The 26,868-nt window shown below is 39.5% G+C and overlaps 1 protein-coding gene and 1 long non-coding RNA gene across 2 annotated transcripts; both read right to left on the bottom strand.

Annotated features, from left to right (window-relative positions):
- Positions 1–2,633: 2,633 nt before the first annotated feature.
- On the bottom strand, positions 2,634–6,443 carry LOC112179321 (transmembrane protein 87B). The gene is made up of 5 exons (XM_024317710.2): positions 6,109–6,443; positions 4,895–5,819; positions 4,649–4,744; positions 3,860–3,996; positions 2,634–3,195 (listed from the first exon to the last, which is right to left on the bottom strand). The coding sequence occupies exons 1-5, from the start codon at positions 6,333–6,335 to the stop codon at positions 3,027–3,029; spliced, it is 1,554 nt and encodes a 517-aa protein (XP_024173478.1). The 5' UTR covers positions 6,336–6,443; the 3' UTR covers positions 2,634–3,026.
- Positions 6,444–7,870: 1,427 nt separating this feature from the next.
- Positions 7,871–11,162, bottom strand: LOC112180067. The gene is made up of 4 exons (XR_002928042.2): positions 11,065–11,162; positions 9,846–9,911; positions 9,240–9,435; positions 7,871–7,945 (listed from the first exon to the last, which is right to left on the bottom strand). It is a non-coding gene; the product is annotated as an uncharacterized LOC112180067 (long non-coding RNA).
- Positions 11,163–26,868: the final 15,706 nt, after the last annotated feature.

The raw sequence follows: 26,868 nt of genomic DNA, 5'->3' as shown, positions 1-26,868 counted from the left end.
ACTTTCTATGGTCTCTCCCTGAAAAGAAACAAAAACATAATGAAAAAAAAAAATTACTATAATACTACTTTATTTGGGTGTTAATAACAATTTACAAAAAAATAAAGATTGATGTTCGAGTGTTATTAATAATAATTTTTAAAAAATCCGTATCTTGAGAGAATGAGGTTGAATTTTACTGCAGATGCGATCGTGGAAGTCGGTCACCCATTGCAAGCTGGTAGAGTTTGGGATAATGGATTACCATTAACGACTCTACCGGCGTATTATTTCGATCTGTTTGCTTTTAGATGCCCAAGAGGCTAGGCTTTTATTTTTGGTTTTGTAAGAGTCTTTTCTTCTAAAAAAAATGATAATCTTATATATTTTTTGGTTTGTTACTTGCTAGATTTGTTTTGTAGAGAAAGAGTTAGGTTTCAAAATGATTAAAGACTTTTGTAGGACCAACAACAATTTAGAATTTAATTAAATTATCGGTTCTTGCACAGGTTAGTTATAAGTTCATAACCAAAGTTAGATATAAAAAAAAATTAAAAAAATTGTATTGATATAATAAAATCTCGTTTGGTTCACGGAAATGAAATCAATTCTTTAAGAAATCCTATGGCAAAGGAAAATAAACGTCTCACTAACTTTCTTTTCCGCGGTTTGGAAAAGTTGGGAAAGTAAGGAAATCAATTCTTTAAGCATTATACGCATAGATTGATTTTTCTATGAATTGCTAACCTAAATGCAAGTTATTTTGAACCAACAATGAATCAAGTATGTCTAATTATGTGAACAACTTACTTCATTAATTGTCAATAGCATGAAGATTCTCTAAATTTCTATTACTTTACAATATATTTTATTTTGTTACTTGGTCCATAATAGAGGTACATATAGATTACTGTAACTAAGAACTTCTTGTCACAAATTTTTATCAGCCAACAAGAAATTCTAAAGACTGGAAGTTCAAAATCAGGTAATTTGACACGCTTGAGCTTGTAAGACCTAGCCACAAGTTTGCACATCAGCTAGGGTTGGGAAAAACCAAGGTTTCTCTAGTCCTCTTTCGGAATGTTCCATCTACCATCGATGGCTGCGAGATTGTCTACAGCGCTGGCTCTAACAAATGAGGCCATCGTGGATTTGGAGGAGATGGGTTCGGCAACCATTACTGCATCCTCATTTTACTTGGTGGGAAGGGTTTTGACCTGCAAGGCTGGAGATGATAAGGGGCATCCTTGAACGCTAGTGGCGGTTTGGGGGTTGAATGATCGATTATAGATCATCGTCCATGAAGATGGACATTTCTGTTCAAGTTCAAACTGAGGAAGGAGTGCAACCGTATTCTTCATGATAGACCTAGGTATTACAATGGTCGAATATTGTTGCTGGGAGAGTTGATGGACTTGGGGAGACGGCGATGGTACTACTGCAGTTCATAGAAACCTAGGTGGTGGTAAGGAGGTTGCTGGCGCGATTGAGGACGGAGGGATCCTTGATGATGTTGGGAGCCTCGATGGGTCGCTATCTCTGAGTGAACCAGTTTGCTTTACAGAGAGGGGAGGCTGAGCAGCGGTTCCGGGTCATGGTGGACGTTCAACGGCGGTTGTGGACCACGCAGTCTTTCCGCTTTGCCTTTACAATGACGATGGAGGTCGAGTTGCACTGTGAGAAAGTCAAAGGACGATGCAAGGTTTGAGGATGATTCAACCATGGCTCTGATGGTTGTGGTTAATTTCTGATGAAGCAAGCTGCGGTAGTGCAGCATTTAGTAATGTCGGCGCCAGTGTTGAGAGCGGGAAATTGTGTGGGACAAGTTAGTGGTAAAAGGGTCAGCAACGAAGCTAGAGCATAGAAAAGAAGTAGGATAATCATTTATTAATGCAAGAGAGTAAACTGAGCAGACAAGGGAGTTGCTTCCGTTTGCAAGTTCTGAACTTTTTTATTAAGCTCAGCAATGAACCGCATGTACGGTAATTAGAGGTTAAAAGATGATTGGGTATATGACAGACCCAAATGCGGCAACAAAAGAGAAACAAAGCAAACGATCGACGATATTGAAGTGAATCAAACACCTTATTCTGAGGTCATCAGATTATTTCGATGATGTTCTACCCAGAGATGATTCTACAATTTTTGTGGTACAAAGGAAACACATTCCAAATCAGAGGAGTCTGATGAAACTTCTCCACTGTAAAGGGTACCAATCCCTCACATCTATGATTTAGATTCAGACAAACAAAGTTTTGGAGGAAAATGTAAGAAGTTTAATGTCACAGACCCTTGCTCGATCCACTTCATGTCTTCGTTTACATCGCCAATAACTAAAACAAAACGCGAGATATTTTGATAATACGTTATTCGAACCTATGCACCACCCACTTTATTTACAAAGACTAGGAGAATTAGAAACATGGAATGAGCTTCTTCATATCCTTCCACCCTCAAGTCTAATGACGAGAGGAGTCTCATCAAACGCCTGTCATGATTTACCCCTCTAATAATCTGTACTTTCTCGTTTCCAACCTCAAGCTTTTTTAGTCCAAACACTGCCTACAGCCCAAAGGGTTTTGATGGAAACCCTTTTCGGGTTGTAATAGGAATAAAATGATATGACAGAGAAAATAGAACTGGAAGAGATTATCTCAACTGAGTAGGGGAAACATGAAGAGAAGTAAAGATTCATGAAAGTGACATGGTACAGGATCTATCATGACAACAATTTGGTGAGCTTTACAATACACAGCTTTTCTTTTTCATGATTCATCTACTCACAGAAAATGAGGTTAACAGCCTAATACTTACACTCACAATGAAAAAATTAACTTTGCGAACAAGGATACGAAATCAGGCAGCCTTTTGATTCCAGTAGGAAGTAGCAAAAATTTTACAACACCTTTTTGGAAGCCGTTAAGTGGGACAAAGGGTCGTTGCTTAGCACATAGAAGTTAATTGAGGGGCAGACATTCAGTCACGTTCTCCATGAGCTTGTATATAGAGTGAGGTTGGGAGCAATAGAAAAGTAGGCCATTGAATGATCATTCCCTCTTATCTTCTTCTGTGTCCTCTTCATCAGAATCTCCGGTGCTTCCACCACTCTTCTCTTCTTGATTAACTAAGCTGATATCACCCTCTGGCTTGCCCCCAGTTAGAGTCTGAGATTCTTCATCATCAGATTCTTCTCCTAGCTTCTCTGAGTATGCATACCTATGTATAATTGGCAGTAAAAAGCAGCTCAGTGCCACATAAGTGAACTTGCTAATTGTATAACATGAAGGATTTTGTTAATGATCCATGACATTTATTCCACAACCAGATTTCACAGATTATGAATGTAATCACGAAATAAAACTTTGCTAAGTTTTTTGCCCAGAAAAACCATTTGACTGGATTTTGTGGGACTGAAAAATCTTGACTATCAAATTTTGGATTTCTAAGGAAAAAACAACCCACAACTCTGAAAACCCTCCTCAAAAACCAAGCTAAATGACACTGGAGAAGAATCATTCAGAGGGCATATTACCAGAACAAGAATTATTCTCAACTCCGTTTCTCTCTCAAATTCCTCAAACTAAAATACCTCATCCCAAACCCCTCTAGTGCTTCACAAAACCCACTCCATGTGACATCCCTAACTCTCTATGCAGTGTACACATCTCGATACCACTCTTGTCCATAGACTAGATTCTAAACTGGAAAGTACATTTCCAAATAACGTCGTATAATGAGTTCACTTTGGCCAACCAGGGTTTCACCTTTGACAACCAGAATTTCAGGAAAATTTTCCTCTGATAAAAATTGCAATAGAAAGTAAGAGAAGAGAAACACAAGCATGTTATTGATTGCACAGAAATTGAGTATTATTACACACCTCTGAGAGTTCTGAGATGGTGCCCAAAGATAGCAGATAACGCCCAGCAATGCAAATGCAAGAATATCCCAGAAAGCAGTGATGATCCAAGCACTATGCCACTTCTCATTGAAGGGATCTGTTGCTTTGAAGTACACCTACAAGTGAAACAATGTTAAATGATATTGTTTATATTTCGAAGAAAATAATAAAGAATGAAACAAAGTAAAAAGAACAAAGTTCTTTAAAAAAAAAAAAAACAGGACAGAAGGGGAAAAAGAAAAGGAAGAAAAGACTAATACAATAAAAATAATGAAAGGAATTAGGGAAATGGCAGATAAGACCAACAATAGGCAGCATAAAAGCAGGTTTGCTCGTGGTGCTTAAACGCGATTTAAGCAGATTGGAATCATCAGATAAATGCTAGAGTTTAAATCCATTACTAGCTATACTCCCTCATGAGGTTTACAGTATCTACAATGAAGGAACAGTAGTGAGCAAATATACCGTCCCATAAACTTTTTTATGAGAATTCTATTGTCAGCAAACGTACAATAACGTAGGAAATAGTAACTGACTGCTTCCCTGGGCCTAGAACAGATGAATGAACCACAAGTTTTCTTTACGTGTGTGTGTATGAAAGAGAACGGAAATCTTAAAATAATAAATAGCATGTTTACCTTCCAGACTGAACTGATAAAAATATTCACATAATTTTTAAGATATTCAGATCCTCAGTAAAAGAATTGAATCCATCAAGTTAATAAATGTTTATCTGCATAAATATATATACCCCCTTCCAAACCATACCTCATAAGCTATCCATGCAACTGAGGCAATGACTGTCACTGCTAATGCATTTGAGAACTTCCTATACATATCCAACTTGACAGAGCTTCTCTTTGTCTGAAATGAATGTAGAGTTTAGCACTTAAAACTTTTGTGGTGTGAAGAACAAAGAAAACAGAAAGTGATTTAAATACAAAATCATAAACTACATTTGATAAAAATGAAATTATACAAAAGCATAAATTCAGTCTGATAAAAATGATTTACCTGTAGCTGTTCTAGTGTTTTGGAGAGAGAGGTGAAAATCCACAAGATTAAAAATGCATCCAAGAAAGCATCAGGAAGAACTAGAAATAATCTCGCTCTTCCTGATACATCATTAATTGTCCCAACAAACTCGGTAATGTTAAGCAACTCTGTTGCCAGAAAAAATGTTATTCCAAGCAGAAGCACCTTGGAGGTAAGACCCCCAAGAGTAGGCCGTACTACACCATAGCCCATAGAAACAGTGAGGATAAGGAGACGGGAAACTGTTTTTCTCACAGCTCCAACTGTTACAACTAATGTCGTAAGAAAAACTGGCCTCATCCCTGTATTATTAAAATTGACATGGTCAGAATACCAAAGAATCATCTCAAACAATCCAAGAGCAATGACAGCCGTGATGCAATGCTGAAGTTGCAGAATATCCTTCCAGAACCTCACATACTGAGTGAGCCAAATTACACCAATCAGCACATAAGCAAGTGCCATATACACGTAAAATTTCATCAGTGGAGCCATACGACCAGGTAGATAACCATCGGGGCTTTTCCATACCGTCTTCCCGCTCATTACTAGTTCCTTCAGCTTTGGATCACAGGCTACAAAAAACAAGTTATACATCCCCGTTTTCGTGATCAAAATCTCTTTATAATCCATACTTTTAGAGAGACTGTTCCTTCTGAAGTGTACATTTATAACAATGGGCCAATTAACATCTGTGGCAGAAGGTCTCCTAATGACTTCACCTTGCTTACAACCTTCCATCTTAGCAAGATCAGGGGTGCAACATATAGATCTCTGTCCCCCATAAGCAGAACCACCGATATTATTACGATCCGCGGCTTCAAAAATGATAACCTGTATCAACCCATTACTATGCTTCTTGTCAACAGCAGCCTCGCTCCTCCAGAAGGTGATATTCTCGAATCTGTTCGATATCAAACAGGATCAGTGACATAAGATCCAATTAATGATGAAAGGCAAGAAAACGAGCAATGTGCGCATACATCGTAATCGAACCACTGGGCTAACAAAATGCTTCAACACTTGTGAACCACACGTTAGAGACTAAAGCCCCAATCGGATCAGAAATCAAATGCAATTGAAATGAAGAAAGCGAAATAATTCCCAAATGTGAAGCAATTAACAGTGAGATAGGTGCACAGATCTAAGGTGAAAATGAGGGAGGGAAGAGGAAACGGGGAGAGGTTGATTACCGGATAAAAGAGCGGGAGGAGGGAGAGGCGGAGATGCCTTCGCTGCCGCCGGAGAGGAGGAAAGCATTGCCGACTTCCCGGAAGATTTCATCGCTGTAGATATGGATGGAGGCGTTGGCCGGAGTGGAACTGAATAATGTTAAAAGGAGGAGGAGGATGAGGAGCACCGAGAGGTCGGTGAGTCTTCTCCTTCTTCCTCTTCCTCTTCTCTGGAATGTGAAATCCATCAGGTCTTTACAGTTTGGAGTGATTGATTTGCGTTGTTAGAGGTTAACGAGAGGGAGAGAGGGGTTGGTGTGGGTGGGACTTGGGGAGAGTGAGAAAGAAGCAAATGACGGTGTCACTGACCTCACTGCTACTGTCGGTCGGAATTGACGTGGATTTTACGCGCCGTATTTACACGTCACTGCGGAAAAGATGGCTAAGCCACCGTCTTTTTTTTTTTTTTTTTTTTTTTTTTAAGTTTTTTGTTTTTCTCACTTTTGATTTTTAGGAGGACGTGAAATTTTCCGGCTCATCTACAAAGAGTTTCAGAGTCTCGAGTTTCATTTGGATAGTTTGTTGGCAAGGCGGAGGTTTTATGGAAGCAACGTTTTAGGGTGAATTGGTTCAAGCTTGGAGACCGGAATACGAGGTTCTTTCATGAGCGTGAAATTTTCCGGCTCATCTACAAAGAGTTTCAGAGTCTCGAGTTTCATTTGGATAGTTTGTTGGGAAGGCGGAGGTTTTATGGAAGCAACGTTTTAGGGTGAATTGGTTGAAGCTTGGAGACCGGAATACGAGGTTCTTTCATGAGTTAGCGTGTTTAGACTCAAACTTATACCAACTCTGTCTTCCGTTTAAAGTATGGGTAATGACCTGGATTTTCGTGTTAATTTCTTGTATTTTTACGTGAAATTAATAAAAGTCCTAGTTGGTACAAATTATAGTTTCGATGCCTTGTTCTTATGATTAATTGAGAAATAAAAATTATTTCGGACAATTATTCGTTCGAAATGCTTCAATTCAAGAGTTGACTTTTTATATACGTTAGGATTCTGTGAAAGGTTGTATGTCTTTTTTTAGCCTACTCAAGTCCAAACCATTAGGACCCCTTAGAGGTTCTACACGGAAATCGTAGAGAGCGTCGATATGAGTTCGTGGACATGCGGAACGCTAAAATCGGAGTTCATATGAAGAAGTTATGGTCAATGGAAAAAGTTTCCATTTTTGGATAAATAGAAAAATTTGAGCATTTTGAGGAAAAAAAAACCCTAGTTTCCGAAAAAGGAAACAAAGTCTCTCTCTCTCTCTCTCTCTCTCTCTCTCTCTCTCTCTCTCTCTCTCTCTCTCTCTCTCTCTCTCTCTCTCTCTCTCTCTCTCTCTCCCTCCTTGCACCAAAATCGCTGCATTTCTTCTTCTGGCCACATCTCGGCCGTCCAGTCACCATTGGTCGCGCCACTGATCCATTTGATTCGTCTCTTTTCCCTTTTCTCTCTTCAAGTCTATATGGCCAAATTTTGGCTGTAGATGGCGTAACAAGGCAGAGAAGTTTGGTGGCGGCGTTGCTTCGGGGTCATCGTCAGAAATCCTGATTCCGGCTACCTCCAGTGCCAATTCTTGAAGACTTTTGAAGCCCAGGAGATGCACATCTTCCTGTCCAAGCCGCTTGAAGCTATTTGAAGTGAACATAGTAACAACACTATCAACTTAAAGGTGCAACCCCCTACGGCCCTACCTATATAAATGAAACCTTGCACTACATAATTAGCAGAATTCTTACTCTTTAGAAGGTGACTTGCACATCCCATCTGCAGCTACACTCCCAGTTACTGACTTATTAAGTATTGTTTTTGCCCTGTCAACAACATGTAAAGCTTTTTCAAAAAGATGGTTCTCTCTGATTTACAGCTACATATTACTAAGATAAAGAAATGGCAGAAAGAACTCACGACACCTAATGGTCGTAATCTATGCATGAATACAAATAACAAAAATGGTAAAACATAACAAAAGATCATCTCTTTCACACTTTATCCCTGCAAGTTGGAGCTAATCACAATCTACTACAATCCCAGAACAGATTTTCCAATAAGAAAGGTTCTTTGCAAAACAAATCAACAGATTAACAACAAATGGAGACAACCCAGAAAAACTCTCACACACAATAGTGAACTTCTGTTGATTAACCAAGGGCAAATACTTTCATCACTTCTGAAGCAGCAAAGCTTCAAATCGAAGAAGTAAAGCAAAGCCTTATACAAAGTAAACCATGAAAACAGATAAAGTCTACTCGCATATGTAGTTTGTACAGTGGTGTTCACCTGGTCAGTTGCTGACCAAATAATCTATGCTCAATAACCCTTAGATTTACATCCAATGGTGGAAAACAAAACACTTCAACTTAATAATAATTCTCTCTGCCATTGGATTTACATCCAAGGGTGGTTGAGCATTATTTTCTTGGTCAATAACTGACCAGGTGAACATTTTCAGTAGTTTGTAACCCTCAACGATAGAGGTAGCAGTAGTCATATTAGATATAAAAAAAATAAAACCATTATATGAAGGAACACAGATTTCTAGCAGCAAGAGAAAATTCCATCATTATAAGCTCCTTGGCTCTGCTTTTTGTGGAACTTAATATCCATCTAAGAGATAATCTATAAGTGACAATCAACATTGTCCTGTTCAGCTTGTGATTGTAGAGATAAATATGAACAACTAATTGCAGAATATCAACCTTGATATTATGTAATAATATCAACTTATTATAGTCTATAACTTTAAGAAATATATAAACAGCTGCTTTTTATTCCTTGGAGTAAGAAAATGACATGAGCATCGAAAAATTGGCATTATCCTTCAAACTTGATAACAACATACAGCATTTTAATTTCACCATCCATAATTGGGTTTGTTCCCAACACTTCACCATCACAGTTTCCCCCTTCTCTAGGAAATAACTTTAGATGTTGATTTTTAAAATCAAAATATTCAATAATATTATCAAGAGAAAGCGTAATTAACAAACATATAAAACACTCATTTACGTTAACAGAACCCTGGCATGTAAAGCAAATATCTTCATCATCAGATACCCAAGTATGTTGATCCATTGATCAGTGGCCTATCATGAGGTTAGTGCATACCTGTTTGAAGATTGAGGAAAACTTATTCAACAGATCTCGAATCCTCTTTGCAGCAGCGGCTTCCCTACGTGATGCATCTTGCTGCTGCTTCTTAATTGTATTAAAATGTTTCTTTGTCTTTCTCCTTCGAAGTGGTTGGTTGCAGACTGCCTTTCCTCAAGTAACACTGCTCGACCTCGTTCACTCTTTTCTCAAGCTGCATATCCACCACAAACTATGCAAAAATGTATAATTGAAGAGTAAATGATAAAGACAACGGTTTAAATAGAGATATATAATAGCTGACAAAAAAGGTGACAACCGCTATAATTATTGGCACATATGCTAATAATTAATAAATATAATTAAAACTTTCTCATAGAAATTATCTACATGGTACTTATTCACCTGCTTGTTGTCAAGAAATTTCTCACAGTTAAAGCATATGCTCACTAATCTGAGTTGTAAAACTTCTACCAGAAGAGGCTCTAGCATTTTGAGAAGTAATTTTTAAAAATGACGACAGATAACACGTGTGTACATATGAAGAATTAATAACAATAAGTATGATATTATCCTAACAAAGAACTTCCCATAGCCATTTGTCATTATTCAGAACCTACTCACCCTTCAAATAAAGGAAAAAGTATTATATCTAGGTTATCTAATGCCTCCCTTTTGTCATCGTTGTTCCTGCAAATAGGACAGGTATGAGTGCATAGCCAAAAGTCCAAAAATAAATAATCATCCAAAGTAAAAAGAGCTAGAGGCAAGAGTTATGACCAACTCTACCCCAAGAGAAGGACAACTGCATCAAAGGAAACGAAAAACAACAATCCAAAAAATTAAGAGTCCAAAGCAGTACTACCACATACTGTTCCTGTTTATTGAAATCCCTAGCAAATGTAGACAATGCTATATTACTACAATGAAAACAGAAAACTGAAAGATAAGTTAAAAAAAATCTAGATAAAATGCTTCCAAAGGTCATCTCAATCATTCAAAATCAAATGGAATAGTCTAAGCAGATTAACAATTATATACTCGCTTACTGTGCCATGCAAAATCAAGACATTCTAAACCATTTGCCGCTTCTGTTTGCAGTGTTTCTTAAACACTTTAAGCAAGTTCTAACTCATAGGCAATTTCACTAATAACATAATTCCAAGGATAACTTACATAATAATATGTGTGGAGGAAGAAGCACACATCAAAAATTAATCTTTAGCAACCAGATAAAAATCCAACAAACTAATCCTTCTCCTCTGTTACTTCATTAAGTAAATACTAAATATTTGCTGAAGAAAGAGGTTCTATCCGAAAGCAATCAGTCTAGATTCTCAATTTCGGATTATCGATCTATTTGCTGAAACATAGATTCTCTAGCTGATGCTTTATCAATTGCATGCTCAACATCATGATGCAGTTACATGTTCCTTTTTTTTTATTAGTGAGCATATAGAGTATTTAGTATTTATAATTTGGTGGAGAAGGATTTTTAACGTCAAGTAATATATTTGATCAGTGATGTACTAAGTTTTCATGTATTTGTTACAAAATAATGAAAAGCATTTTCTCTGACAACATAGCTTTACTCTCATTGATCGATATATATTCTTCAGATTTTCATATTTCTGCACTATGTTTTCAAAGTCAAAAACTATAAAGTTGAGCTTGAAGTGCTATCAGTTAATATCTGTCTTTCCATCTGGTGAAGAAAAAGATGCAGGTCTTTCTCTATTTCAATTCTACATAAATCAATAGCCAAAGACAGAGTATATACCACAAAAGCAATTACTCCGCGATCACAATCGGCCATCAGTTAATATTCACAGTCATCACTCACCGCGCCTTGGCGTTACTCTTCAACAGTGCTATAATTCGGATCCTTAACCGAATCATCGGAATCGTATTCCGGGTAAGCAAGGTCTTCACCTCTGAGGAAAGCAATCGCACAGCCCAAACGATAAATCAGCAACATATGAATTTTTACACTGATATTGAAGAAATCAAATCCAACGCCTTTGATAATGAAGAGATCGTGATGTCCAAAAATGTTGTGCTTTGTCTGTCGACGAACCTCAATTACTCAATGATTTAAAGAGCGCAACATCACGACCCTTTATTTTCTCTCTCATCAGCCCTTCTTGGAACAGTGAAATTCAAGACCCCCATCACAGAAACACACCCTATTTCTCTCTCTCTCTCTCTCTCTCTCTCTCTCTCTCTCAATCGTTCTTGATAATTGATCTCTCTGGATTGTTCTGGCAGCGGGAATGAGAAGGTTATAGAAGAATGGCAGCCTGTAGATGAATGAAAAAAGAAAGGGCAAAACCTTAAGTCCACTCCGACCAAAGATGTATGTATAATATCCTGCCTTCCTAATTTTAGCTGTTAAATTTTCTATTGTGGCAAATATCTCCTCCAACCCATTATGAGAATGATCACCCGCAGTAAAGGTACAGCCTTTCATCACCATGAATTTTGCACGATCCAAGCAATGATTCCCATATACAATCATCTGGGAAAATGGCATCGTCGAAATCATATCATATGCATGCTTAAGATGGCCTGCTCGGCCTTAAAAGATCACCCATGGAGGTGTACTGTTCAAGTTGAGGCTTAATTTTGTAATCTTCGACCATAAGCTGAAAGTACCTCAGCCCCTCTTCAACCCTCCCTGCCTGACGGCATGCAGACAGGAGCTGTAAAAGTTGCATGATCGGAAGTCCTGCCGCTTCCATCATGACTGACAACAGAGCAGACTGACAGAATGCTTGCAACTGTAACAGTAATCGGGCTAATTTCTTCAAGCTGCATATCAAGGAATGCCTTTAAAGCTGCAACTACAACCTCATTCCGAGTATATCCCAATATGCAAGTCTTTCCATGATACCAAATCTCGAGCTGGTAGTCTGAAATACTTTTTGGGCGGATTTAATAACTGCCTTTAGCATAAAAATCAACTAACAAAAACGTCTGAATCAAACCCCAATTTCACTACTAGTCCATGGATTTCCATCCCTATAGACTTAACAACCAAGGATGAAGAAGCCCGCAGATCTGCCAATATTACAAAAGAATGCACAAAGCCATAGTCTAAAATATGGTCATGGAACAGATGTCTCATGAGGATGACTACTTCGAGCAAAATTTTTGATGGCACACATTTACTAAACATATTACCACGCTTTCACAATGTTAACAAAACCAAATCATCTAAGTCCAACAAAAAACAAAAACAAAAACATAAAACTCGTTCATCTAGAGCTAAATAAATATACAGCAGCCTGTAGATTGCTGCAAATAGGTAGGACTAAGGGAGGACACAAAGATCAATCATCTTCATTCCACATCCTTGTCCTTCTATTGCAGACTAAATCGTCCGGTGGTCATACTCACCACTAGTCTTTATTACCACCCATTTGACCCCTTCATTGTAGATTACATCATCTGGTGCTCACCACTAATCTGGATCTCATGTTTTCATTGTAGATTACATCGTCTGGTGGTCATGCTCGCCACTAGTCTTTCTTACCTCACATTTGGGTTCAATTCCAGCACCAACTGGTTTATGATGATGACAAAACCCAAAAAATCAGTACAGTAGGGACATGACATTCAATAATAAGGAATATATCAATATCAAGTCATAAAAACAGCAAAAATAAATCTTTGATAAAACATATGAAGCAACATCTTAGGTCCCATCAACAAAGAATAAATCTTCTATTTCTCTGCTGCCTATAAATTTTGCATTCATACAACAAGGAAGCCATCACTCATTTAACAAAAGGCCCTTCGAATTTTCTATTCTACAAGTAATAAGATTTATCAATCACTCTCCTACAAACAATCAAATTCGACCATAGCTTAATTTGTTCAAGTACAAAACCCAATGCCACCAACTTCAAATACTTGGATTAATTACAAGGACAGTACCTACAACAAAGTCCAAAACTTATACATTCTGGTTGAATTATTAGTGAGTAGAACCGAGAAATTATGCTTGCGTAAATTCCAACTAAATCATTATAAAATGACATCAACAGACATCACATGTAAAAATAACAGCAGACCAATTGAAATAATTAAACATAAAATAAACTTTCTGTAACCAGCAAACACCTACAACCTAAATTATGGAATGCATTTGACCCAATGCAACAGCTTCTAGTAACATCCCAAATAATGGAATTGGTTTTCGGTAGTACAAGAATGGAAACTTTCAATTGGGTCAAGGCCCAGCCGAAATCGATGGTGACCAAATCGATGTCATTTTGTTCAATGTGGCGGTCAGCGATAGTTGGATGAATGTCTGCTCTTTCTTTGGAGGAAAGGCGTAGCCGATGTGGTGGCATCAAAGCTAAAATCTGGCCTTCACCACTCACCGGTCTCTGCAACTCCTTCAACTCTGTTGCTTTGGCCACCACCGCCTGCCGAGACAAATTCAAAGACGCCCGTCTTCGCCATTGGGTTGGTTCATCTTTCTGGGATTTGAGTTTTGGGTTTTGGTTACTGGGTCGGACTCCAAATTCAATCTTAGTTTCTGAGAATGGAGAAACAAAGCAAAGTGGGAATGGGGTGTGTCATTGTTCTTGATCTCTCTGCTTTTTGGTGTTCTGTTTATTCAAGTACCAGTTAACATAGTGTGTTGGTATCCAAATTCATTTGGATTGGTTTTGATATATTTATGAAGAATCTAAATACAAATTCTAAAAGACAAATGATCATAATTAATGGGTTTATTTCATGGTCAGAGAAATTTTGATGGGAATGATATCCATAATACTCAATCACAATGATTTGGATTTGGTAAATTTCTGCTGCTGTAATAAGGGAGGCATATGCTGGGTTCAAGAACATGAACGATGGGATTGTTTTTTTTTTTTGCTAGGTTCAAGAAGATGAACTTGAAGAATTGCTAGGTTCAAATACTTATCTTGGTTGAGGTTGGAGTGGCGGAGGAGGAAAGGTGGCTGAGCAAGATGTGGAGAAAGCGTGAGATATGAAAATACTAAACTACCCTATGAAAAACGAACGACATAAAGTTAACGGTGTTATTGACGGCATGTACCAATTGTGGGTTAGGATACTAATATTAGGTACTAATGTTAAAGTGTTGAGTGTTTATGTACCATAATTCTAAGTGCGCAAATGTTCATGTAGGGCATGTTTACTTACCTGGAATGAAAATGGAAATGAAGAAAATGATTCTTGGGTATAAAAGTTATTGTATTGAAATGGTTATGGGTCCCACCTCCTTATTAGAATTCAATTCTTGAATAACCAGATATTTGGTAACCCGGGGGGGTGCTATGGGTATAGGAATCATTCTTATATTGATTGCTTCATTCTTTCGTTCTTGTTGTCTCTGATTCATGACCTTTTTCATTCCAAGTAAATAAACATGCTAGTATTGTTCTTAACATTTTCCCTAATAATGTGATAGTTTTGAATGTTTATGTACCATAATTCTTACTGCCCAAATGTTCATGCAGGATACATTTTCTTCTCCACCACCACTCCCATCTCAAATACTTATCTTGGTTCATGTGGGAGTGATGGAGGAGGAAAGGTGGCTGAGCTAGATGTTTTTTTAAGGAGGGAGGAGGGGGATATGAAAATACTAAACTACCCTATGAAAAATGAACAACACAAGGTTAACGGTGTTATTGCGGTATGTACCAATTGTGGGTTAGGATACTAATATTAGGGACTAATGTGATGGTTTTGAGTGTTTATGTACCATAATTCTCAGTGCGGAAATGTTCATGTAGGGCACGTTTACTTATCTGGAATGAGAATGGAAATGATTCTTAGGTATGAGAGTTTCTGCGTATACTAACATCAAAGGTATTAGAATGGGTATAGGTACCACCTCATTATCAGGAATCGATTCTTGAATAACAAGGAATTTGACAGGGAGAGGGTATGGGTTTAGAAATCTTTCCCATATCGAATCCTTCTTTCTTTCATTCCCGTTGTCTCTGATTCACTACTTTTCCAATATCGATTCCTTCTTTCTTTCACTCCCGTTGTCTCTAATTCATTACTTTTTTCATTCCAAGTAAATAAACATGCAAGTATTGTTCTTGAAATTTTCCCTAATAGAATTGGTAAGTAATACCAAAATTGAAAAGATCTGATGTTCAGCTGTACACAAATGTAATTAACAATGACCAGCGACCATATAATAATTGGTTAAAGAACTTGATCTTGGCGGTTATACATTACATAGTGAGTGTGAATGGTGCTATACAATCAAATCCCAGATAACTATCATGACAAACAGTAAAATGAGGTTAAAAGCATACCTAATTGTTCGATCTCGTTGTGCTGCTGAATCATAACTCTATGAATGTTTTTTATTTCACTAACTTTGCACAGGTACTCAAAGCCCTCTGGGACATAATCATCGATGCACAAAATTCTAAAATACTCTTCATCCCATTCGGTCCAGATATCAGACGGCTTCTTGTCATATTGGTTAATGCCTGGCGGAACAAATGTACTTCCATATGGACATTTATATTCCTCAGAGTATTTCACACAACTGTAAGCGCGGTGGTTCTCCTGACCACAAATTGTACAAAATGTGAGACCTTGGTCAAGGAGGTCCTCCAAACTATAATCAGCAGCCTTTGCCATTTCTTTAGGGGTAAGAGGTTCTCCAAGCTTGAGTTTAAACCAATAGTAACCAGCAGCCTTTGAAGCTGCCTCTGGTCCTTCGGCAGCCATTGGTTTTTCTTCACCCTTTAGGGCTGCCTTTGGTCCTTCTCTGAGTTCTCTCTTGCGAAAAGCCCATTTGAAAAGTTTTTCTGAAGAGAAACCAGTGTTGCTACCTGTTTGTGATTCCATAATTAAACTCAAATGAAAGGTCATGATGATGACGATGACGAAAAAAGAAATTGATAAAAAAATTAAAAAACAAACTCTCTCAATCAAAAATCTTAAGCTATAGAAATGAGAAGCTAATAGTTAACGTGATGGCTCACAAAAAGAGTCCAAGTAATCTATGGCATATTTAACTAAGCCATTTAACAGCATATTCTCTCAATCAAAAACTTTAACCAACAAACCAAAACCTTTACTCTAGCAGTGGTAAATTTATCAACCATTTTACATTTTTCAAGAATCAGAGCTTACTTGAAATTCTAAAAAAAGGGAAAAAAAAAATCTCATCATTTTTCCTCAAACAGAACTCAAAATCAGCAATAGAATTACAATATTGTTGTGTTGATAATAATTATTCTCCAAAAAAATATTATTAAAAAGAAAGACAGCAATTTACTTCCTCAAGAGACCAGAGCTGCGCAATTTCCTCTCAAACCCCTAAATCAGAAATCAAAAACATACCCAATTTGTAAACATGCGGTGAGAGTGGCGGTGGGGATGTGGATCGGTTCTCCATGGTTGCAGAACGTTAGAAACATGCGGCTACTAACTAGCGGAATGCGATGAATAAGTATTTGTAGACCTAATACTGAATTTGTAAGGGCCGTCGTTGATGTGGACTTGTGCCTTTTAGAGTTTGGGCTTTTGATGAGTAAAAGAACGGCTGAACGGTGTTAGGACACTTTTTTTTTTTTTGGTTGACCCAATATTTGTAATCCAACCCAAGTTCTTAGTAAATATGCTGTATGCATCCTAACTAGCATGTAGAGTAAAGAAGCCTAACACCCACTGAAGACACCCAATATTTGTATTCCAACCCAACTAGCATTTAGAGTTAAGTGGATGACATCTGTCCCTTTTGCACTAGCATAGTCTTTTAAATACTATCAGTTGTGGACGGAAGTTGGAGAGGGAAGTTGATTGCAATAGCTTTGGCCTGGTCTTGTTTAGAGTTTTATTTTTGGTTAGGCTTTTGGTTAGTCTTTTCTGGTCATTAGTATGCCCCTACTCTTTTGAGGTAGGGTTGGGTCAAATTGAGGTGCCATGGATTTGGTGTCATCCTGGGGACGAGTTGGTTTAGTTTCAGTTTTATCTTATAGTCAATGTGCTGACAAACGATCCTTGCACGTAGTCTGGTATCATTGGGACACGGTATGGAAGAGGGCGTTGGTTTTTATGGCGGTTGTCTATGAGGTGGTATCGAGATTCTCGGGATTCTCTGTAGCCTGAGGGGTTGGGCGATATAGGTGGTTAGGGGTTGGGCCATTTCGGCTCAAGGAGGTCATTCTAGATGACGGACCCATAACTGGTTTAGGTTTTAGGGAGGAGAGTGGGGAGTTTTTGTCCACCACCGGTGATTCCCATGTTTTGTAATTTTGGCTATCAATAAAGGTTTCTTATTCTCAAATTCTCAACAACAACAAAAAAAAATACCACCAGTTGTAGCTGTGGGGTGGGGCGGGACGTTACACTATTGAGAACTATTTGTGATATTTATTCTTTAAAATAGGGGAGTGAAATTTGCACCCCCAAATTTACAAACCACACCCAATTTTATTTTTTTTAATAATATTTCTTACCATCTCTTTTGCCACTTCCTAAAATACCCTCCCCCCCTTCTCTTCCAGACCACCACCAAGGTCCTCTCTCTCTCTTCTTCCTGATCGTCATGAGCTCGGAGTCGGACGTTGAAATCGGCGACCGACAGAGCGGGCAGGTCTGCTGGGAGTGGAGCCATGCGTCGATGCATAATACGTGGAAGGCGTGACAGCAGAGAGGGAGTAGCCATAGCTGGTCATCGTGCTTAAACTTAGAGAGGCAGAAGGCACAGTCGGCGGCGACCACCGCAATGGAGGAGGCTCGGCGGTGCTTGATGGCGGAGAAGGCGAAGACCGGGAGCTAGGCGATGGGATCGGCGGCGGCAACGGATTCGGCCGGAGATACTCGGACGGGGGTGTCGTCGCCGGAAGAGGGAGTTTAGGTCGGATGTGAAGAGCGGGTCGGAGAATTCTTCAAGGAAGACGATGAGCTGGAGCTTGAGAGGGAATTCTTGCTTGTTGAGACAATAGAGGGCTTGGTCGATGATGATTGGGTGCGCGGAGGTCCAGCGTGCACCGCCGTGCTGGAAATCGTCGATTAAGGACTCCCAGTCTTGGAGCGTGACTGGCTTCGACTGCGGCCATAAGGACGGCTCCGGTGGCTTATTGGTCATGCTTTCAATCGAACCGAAACAAACTAGGCCGAGTCGCCTACCTCAGAGACTCAGGTCGGTTCATAGAAATTGGATCAGAGTGAGGCACATGTAGGAATGTGTGGATTTGAAAGGAAATGAGAGGGAATTTGGAATTTGGAATCTGGGATTTGGAAAAGTTGGAATTTCAGGTGGTGATTCAGAGAGGAGGGCTCACTACAGGGGGAGGAGGAAGAGAGAAGGGGGAGGGTGTTTTAGGAAGTGGCAAAAGAGATGATAAGAAATATTATTAAAAAAATTAAATGGGGTGTGGTTTGTAAATTTGGGGGTGCAAATTTCACCCCCCTTAAAATATTGTTCCACATTCGAGAGGAAGACAACTCAACTTCCTGCGACGTGCTTGAAATGGTCACTGGAATAAAAAATTTTAAAAGGAAGACAACTCAACTTTTCACAACTTTGCAACTAGACTTTTCACATCTTTGTAGATTCGATGGTAGTGCAATGAAATCCCAGTTTCGTATGCTAATAAAAAAGTCAAATTCAAAATTTCAATACATCTCTTCAATAGATCCAAAATGTAAGAAAAGTTGCAGTATCCAAGCAACCTCAATTGTTTTGAATTAGTATACATAAATGGGACGGTGTACTGAGAAAAGCAAAGAAGCATAATCAAAGCTGTAAAAAGAAAGGCATATCTTTGTATACTAAATCTTAAACTTGTTACACCAACTACATAGCTCAAAGCAGCTTCTTTTCTTTATCTACCAAGTTGGAGTGTTTCAGCAACATCCATTGTTTTGCATTAGTATACATAGTTAGGACTGTGAACTGTGAAAAGCAAAGAAGCATAATTAAAGCTTCAAATAGGAAGGGACATCTTTGGGGGGCATTCATGCTTAAATAAACAACATGAAGAATGAGTAAGCACAAATGAAAGAATGTTATCAAAATTGATCTGAAGGCATTTGTCACCCTTGTGTCCTGTCTTCTATTCGGTGCCAGGCTTAAAAGTATAAAAAGAGTAGATAGCGCAAGATATGATAAAACCAGCTTGTCACGATGTAGAAGAAGGAACATCGAGAATAGGGCGTAAAGGGTCATCCAAGTAAATAGAAAAGGTTACTAGCTTGTCACGATGTAGACGAGGGAACATTGAGAATAGGGCATAAAGGGTCATCCAAGTAAATAGGAAAGGTTCTTCACTTGCCAAAAGACTTGCTGGTAGGAGAGGCAGCAAAATAGACATCTCTTGCACTAAAAATTCAGAATACCAAATGCTACTGTCTAAGATTCAGTGGTAGCCAAATCTTGTTAACGCTACTGAGGAAGTTGTAGCTAGCGCTACCGTTACCTGTCAAGTAAGATACAAATGGCGTTAGAGGGAGACCGTGGTTGGCAGTCTTCTCTATTCCGATGCCTAAGTCAGTTAATGTATTTATGTTGACAGGATAACATTAGGTAAGAAATAAATGCGTAGTTAATAAGGAAAGAAGAGTGGACCTTTTATGGGTGAGGGAGAGACTAATCTCTTCCTTGTTTTTCGATGTGGGACTGATGTGCTTTAGTTCCCAACTTCTGATGCTTCAGTGAGGTGAGCTTAGCGAGGTGCATGGCGGCACGTCAGAGGTGATCACGGGCTGAGCCGGAGCTCAAGTGATAGGTTGTTTGGCGGTGTTTCTGTAGGTCACACCATTGATAGTCTTTGGTGCCGCTGGCGGCAATATGAGCATGGCTCATTGTAGCTAATTATGTCAAGGCAAATGCTTATGTAATTACAAGTCCCCAGTCAAGGAGGGTTATCTTGGTTGGGGAGTTGTCTAGCGGTTTGAAGCGTTACTTCTACTAATCTTGCCGAGCATAATTAGCTTCAGTGCGTTGTCAACCATGGACTTGTTCTGAGCAAATGCTTTATACCCTTTCGGGTAGGCGCCTGCTAGTGCCCCCTAGGGAGTCTCCCATTCCCCGGGTAAGATAGGCCTCTGTTTAGCCGGAAAAATTGTTTGATGAGGGGAGCTGCATAGAGCAGTGAGAGTTAGGTAGCGAGCCTAATCTTTGATACCCAAGCGTCGGGGTCAACCGCCTTATCAGGGCCGTTGTTGATGTTGTTGACCTGTCCCTTTACTCTTTTTGAGAGGAGAAGGCTTGATTGCAATGCCGTGTAGCGGTTACTAGTACTATGAGGTGTTGCCTTGTGAGAGATTCCGCTGGCAGAGATCTTTTCTTTGGAAAATTTTGAAAGTGAGAAGTACCGCTAGCGGTGCTTTACTCAGCGAAGATTTTCTCCTTTGAAAATTATGAAAGCTAGAAGTTTCGCTAGCGGTGCTTCGCTTAGCGGAGACTTTCTCCTTTAGAATTTGAAAGCGAGAAGTTCCGCTAGCGGTGTTTTTCTTAGCGGAGACTTTCTCCTTTGAAATTTGATAGCGAGAAGTTCCGCTAGAGGTGTTTCGCTTTCTCCTTTGGAATTTGAAAGCGAGAAGTTCCTCTAGCGATGTTTCGCTTAGCAAAGACATTCTCCTTTGGAATTTGAAAGCGAGAAGTTCCGCTAGAGGTGTTTCTCTTAGTGAAGACTTTCTCTTTTGAAAATTATCGATTTTGATGGTTGGAATGGATAAGTGTTATAGCTGAAAAGGCTGTGCCATGTGTCGATGCTGGTTGGGTTGGCGTGTAGGTGCACGTATCCTTAGCACGCCCATTGTTTCGCCATAAATGCTAGTAATTATTGATTGTGTAATAGAGACGAATGGCTAATGAGGTAGTGGGGCACATGACATCATCTAGTGAGAGGTCGTTTCGCGACGAATGGTCTGGATGTCTCGGATGTCGACATGAAAGGGGGGGAATCAGAGAGGTTGACACTTTGCTTCATACTTTAAAATTTTTCACCATCTTCAACCTTCTTCCACCCTCTAGAGACTATAATCCAGAGGACCCAAGGTCGTCGTAAGGGCAGCAAGGCCGTGAAAAGACAGAGGTTGAAAAAGACCAAAGCAGAGCTTTTTTAGTATCAAGGGTGGAGTTCTTCGCATATTTAAGGTTGGTGACTCCTCTCTTTTGATTCTTGCTTTCTTTCTTGTTTGTGTGTCTGGTTTGGTGCGAGATTTGTGTTTGGAGTTTGTAATGGTGTCTGATATACGTGTTTGAGGATTAAAGATGGTTTAGGCACTGGTTTTGGCTATTTGGTGACTGAGTGGGGGATTTTGGTAGGTAATTTGCTAGATGGTCGAACATGGGTTTTGGCTTTTGTTTGGTTTTATGGATTTTTGTTGTGTTGTGTTCTTGGATAAACTCTAACAGAGGTATACTTTAGATATGTTTAGCACTAACACTTTGGGTTTTAGGGTGTTTTCGATGGCTAACATTATAGAGATTTCGAGCAGTGAGGATTCCAGGTCTAACGTGTTTCTTAACGCCTCCGATATGATTTTTATTGACTTGTTGCGTCCGTCTGCCCCTGCAGGAACCTCACTGCCCGAGCCGCTAGACATCGAATCACTACCGTTGATAATTTGTGACATTGGTGGAGAGGCGCCACATGGTGTTGGCTGCGCCGAGACATTGGCAACTAGGGAAGAAGCCACTGTTAGGATCCAACGGGAGGAAAGGGCGGAAAGTAATAGTGCCGCCAGTGCCTCCCATGATGACGGCGACTGTTGCGATGGTGAAGACAATAGTGAGTTGTCTTGGGTGTTGCCTGATGTCACTCCTGTGGATGAGCCGGGTGGTTCGATGACGCAGACATCTATCAAGAGGGTGAAGCTGGTGTACAAGCTTCATGGTGTGTCGAACTTGAGACCGTCGAAAAAAGAAGAGAAAGCGTTGTTTTTGTCTACAAGATATGCCGTTGTCCATGTGGCAGTATTCCGTCAAGGAGTGAGGTTCCTACAGTTGCCAAAATTTGAAATTCTTCTATGCGAGTTCGGCGTTGCGTTTGGGCAAGTTTGCCCAAACATGTGGAAGATGCTTATGGTGATGAACTCACTTTGGCGGTTGTCTGGTTACGAGGGTCCCACTGTGGCTGAAGTGCTTTATTTTTAGGAGCTTGTCTACGTAAAGAGGAAAGAATGTAGTGGGCAAGTGAACCTCACTCGTCGCGTCTGGGCGCCGAGGTTGGTTGAAAATCCGTTGGATTCCATGTCCCCCTGGCAGGCAGCCTTTTGTGTAGCTACTGAGGGTTGGGAATATGATGCAACAATGAACAAGAAAGAACCAACCTTTAGGATTAAATCAGAGTTTCAACCTATACGAGGTTGACGATGGACTGTCTATCCCCACACTTCCTCTTGTTTTGTTTCCAAAGTATGTGTGTTTTTTTCTGTGCTAACGTGTTTTCCGCTCTCCCTTTTTTTTTTTTTTTTTTTGTAGCGGGTTTGGGATTTACGTTGACAGTTGAGGAGCAGTGCTTCATAGCACGGGTTCTCGGTTGCTAAAAAAATTGTAACCTTCTCGACCTTTGTCTATTGATGGGTTGGGAACTATTGTTTGAGTTGAAGTTGACCCGCCTTCTATGTGTGTGGTTTTTTTTTTTTTTTTTTGGAATGAGCGCTTGAGGAGATAGCCGATACCTTGTTTGTTTACTTCTTTCTCCTTTGCATCTTGCAGATCCTGTTCCTAGTAATAAGCAGAGCCGCTAGGCGTTTGAGAAAGCTATGGATAAGGCGAAGGCACAAAATTTTCTGCAAGGTATGCTGGAAGCGAGCATCAGGGCCTGTAAGACCGTGGTGGATCCACGGAAGAAAGAGGTCACTCCGACTGAGGAGGAAGTGGTATTGGAGATGCCCTACCACTCCCATATGCCGTTGGTGGGGCAAATGGTGGTGCGCCCTATAGCGGCCACAATTGAAGCTGGGGTAGCCGCCAGGTCGCTTGTTGGTGGTCGCCTAGAGAGAGTTGCCGAGAATGTGCCGGCGACGCGGTGTGGGGGGGGGGGGGGGCATGGCCAAACAGAGAAGGCTAGAGTAGAGGCACGGGGTATCGGGGATGCCGTGCTTCAGAAGCTAGTTCTGAATGCTTCTGTAAGGGGAATAAAGGAGCGAGTGGGGCCGCGGTGCAAGGATTATCTGATAAGCAGCGGTGGCAAAATAATCTATTGGAGGGTCAAGAAGAAGGGGACGAGATTCCTATCGTTGCCGCAAAGAAAAGCACGCCCACTAGGATGCTCCTGCCATTACTGTTGCCGCTAGTGGGCAATCTCCAGCGGGGTTGGATTTGTTTGCAGATTATTCGCAATTCTTGTCTGAGGATGAGCAGGAATTGCTATACCACATCTGTGAGTGATTACACATATTTCTATGCATGTAATTGTATCTAAAACACTATAAATAAGTTAATCTTCAAGTCAATTATTATGTAATTTAATCCATTTTAATTTATTGTGTAGAAAATATGCGGAGTTGCGGAAACGAGAGAAAATGATGCAAAATTGGAGCAAAATGAAGTTTCTGAGAAAAGGAAAAAAAGTCAACTATGGTCAACTCGAGCGAGAAAGTGGAGTCCAACCTATGAGGTTATATGTGAGAGTGTCGCGAGAAAGAAGACCAAGAACAAGAAAAACAAGGAAAAGAAATGGTGCTGAATTAATTAAGTTAATTAATCAAATGATTAATTACTTAATTAATCATGCAAAGAAGCAAACAAAAGCAGTCTTCACTTTGATTTCCAAAACCCATGTGCATGCCATCGATCAGCCTCTTCTTTTCTTTCTCTCAAGCCAATCAAATGTTGCCATGTGGCAGTCTTGTCGCTTTTTCTTCCTCTTAGAAGACCATCGAAACGAGGCACTCCTTCACTCCCATTTCTTCCTCTTTGAATCCTAGCCGTCGATTGACAATGAGTTCATTAGCCTCTCTTCCCAGCTAGACAAACGGCACATATATATAGAGATATTCATCTCAACCCTCAGAAGATACCCTAACAGCGCCGCACACCAAAAAGGGGCAGCCTTTAGGCTGCTCTCAGCCTCCTGCCCTTCCATTCTTCATCTTTTCTTTTATGTTTCTTTCTGGAAATTCAATAAGGACTCACTCAAGCTTCAAGGAATCATCATCAAGAGCACCACACCTTCATTGTGGGTAGTTAGGTGAAGAAATTGCTTGGTTCATACTAGCCTATAGCTAGGAGTGACCAAGTCAACTCTCCCCTCTCTTCCTTATCATCTCTTTCATATTTTTCTATACTTTTCATGATGTTAATATATGGGTAGTGAGTAGTTTCTTTGGAAAACTAGGGTTTGAGCCATAGCATGAATTTTATGTAATAAATATGTTTTGATTTAATGGTTTTCAATTTCGTGTTTCACATATGTTCTAATTTATTATATTTGGCTTCGGTGCATGATTAGGTGCTTGATTAACTCTTGAATGTGTAGATGAGCATATCTAGAACAAATTAGGGAGCCTAATCACCTTTCTAATTTATGGCTAGGACACTAGTTTAGAACATGGTTAGTTACAATACCAATTTTGATTGCTGTATTGGCTAGCTTGGGAGCCTCGATTCTAGAACTCTTCGCCTTTTGGTGCAACTAGAGGCCTTAAAATAGCTCTAAATTGTCCCAATTGAGTTTCTACAGCCCTTGATCCGGAGTATGAATACTCTTTAAGGAATCTATTGACCCATGAGCCTTGAAAAGCCTTGGGTACAGTTCTTGATGCCATTATGAATTGTTTGACCATTGTCGGAACATACTTGTGCATTGAATTTGGCTAGGAGGATAACCTAGTGACCTAATTTCCATTTCTTACTTTTCTTTTCTTTATTTAATTTAGTTGTTAGTTAAACCATTCATTTAAACTCTTGCAATTTAGTTATTAGAAATTCAATTTACAATTTTCGGTGACAATTTTTATCTCATTGTAAATAACTATCACTAGGCTCTTAGTTTTGATTAGGCTTTGGTGAAAACCAAAGCCGAGCATTGCTAAGCTTGGTGCCTTAGATTAGCCTTTTTATTCACTTTATTTTACTTTATTTGCTTAGTGACTTTAGTTCCGACTAGTCAAAGATTGTGGGTTAGCCACTAATCCTCGTGATACGATACTGTTTTGCATAATACTTCCATTTCTTGACAATGATACGTACGCTTGCGTAAATGTGTATCAAGTCAATGGTGCCGTTGCTGGAGATTAGGGTTTAATAGCCTTAATCCCTTGGTAAATCGGTTCTTTAGGTCACTTTAGCATATTTTTATTTCTTTGTTTCAAAAAAAAAAATTGGTAGTTTAATTAATTTAGTTATGTTTTGTGTAGTTATTTTTCTATTTTCTTTCTAACTTTTGGTTACTTATCTCATTCTTGGGAATCCATAGGTACTTATTTTCTTATCACATTGAGCTATGGATCGATGAAATTATGGATGGGAAGACCCAATGGGATATGAGCAACCTCCTCAAGATCAAGCTTATGAACCTACAAATTCATCCATTGAAGAATTGTTTGCTTAATTCAAAGCTATAAGTGAGAGTGTAGATCCAATCATGGAACAAGTCAAGGCTAGCCTACTTCAAGAGCAACCTGCCATCACTTTATATTTGCAAGAGCCTTTCTTTGATCAAGTGGAGCCTATTTCAAGAGAAGAAGTACATATCAAGCATCTTGAGCAAGAGTCATTTATGCAAATTGATGATTATAGTGATGTTGATGTACAAGAATGTGAGCTTGGTTATGAAAGTTCCAATGTAAGTAGGGTGAAAGACTACACTTCGGAGGAATGGGTGCAATATTTTAGAAATCTAAGCTTCCAAATGGAGGGGAGATATTTGAAGATGATTTCGAAGAAGAGGATGTCTTTTCTAGTGAGGAGGATTCGGAGTTTGAAGTGATGCACCACAATGCCTTATTCATTGAGGTTGTACTTGAACATGATTCTAAAGAGGAGGATGGGTTATCTAGTGAGGAGGATGAGGAGCTTTAAGTCATATACCATAATCATTTATTCATTGAGGTCGTACTTGAACATGATTCTAAAGAGGAGGATGGGTTATCTAGTGAGGAGGATGCGGAGCTTCAAGTCATATACCATAATCCTTTATTCATTGAGGCCAATGTTCCTAAGGAGGAAGAGAGTCATTCAATAATTTGTGATAATGAAGAAGTTGAAGAGCCAAAGACTTTCTCTTCTCCCACATCCATGGAGATCCATCATGAGCTTCCCAAGGTGGAGAGTAGGACATTGAGCACTTATGTTCTTAATGGGAAGATTGAGATTAAAGTATTTTTAACTCTCAATCCACTATTTAGTGGTCAATGTTTCTACAATGAGGTGATTGTTTGGAAAGGAAGTGGAGCACTTGCATTCAACCTTTCCTATCACTCTCAAGAGAGTCTACGACCTATTGTTCCATGGATTATCATTTCTACACCACTTTTGAAGGAGAAGGCAAGGATAGCTCCTAGAAGAAAAATTGAGAAGAAGTGGAAGATCAAGAAGCTTCATTTTCGGGAACCAATTGGAACATTCATGGATAGCTCTTGGTCTTGTCTCTATGATACATCAAAGAGTCCCTTAGCCCCAAACAATAAGGTGGTTGCATGTTACACCCCACATCTGATATACCTTTTTACC

This window comes from Rosa chinensis, chromosome 7 (assembly GCF_002994745.2).
Source record: "Rosa chinensis cultivar Old Blush chromosome 7, RchiOBHm-V2, whole genome shotgun sequence".
Classification (NCBI taxonomy): domain Eukaryota; kingdom Viridiplantae; phylum Streptophyta; class Magnoliopsida; order Rosales; family Rosaceae; genus Rosa; species Rosa chinensis.
Note: the sequence above shows the minus strand (reverse complement) of the source record. Positions and strands in the feature narration are given on the sequence as shown.

Excerpts from the sequence above, each read along its gene's own strand:
- LOC112179321 (XM_024317710.2), bottom strand. The coding sequence starts at position 6,335 with ATGGATTTCACATTCCAGAGAAGAGGAAGAGGAAGAAGGAGAAGACTC. Across the intron at positions 3,997-4,648 it reads TTGCATGGATAGCTTATGAG|GTGTACTTCAAAGCAACAGA; the intron begins GTATGGTTTGGA and ends TTTCACTTGTAG. Across the intron at positions 3,196-3,859 it reads CCATCTCAGAACTCTCAGAG|GTATGCATACTCAGAGAAGC; the intron begins GTGTGTAATAAT and ends AATTATACATAG.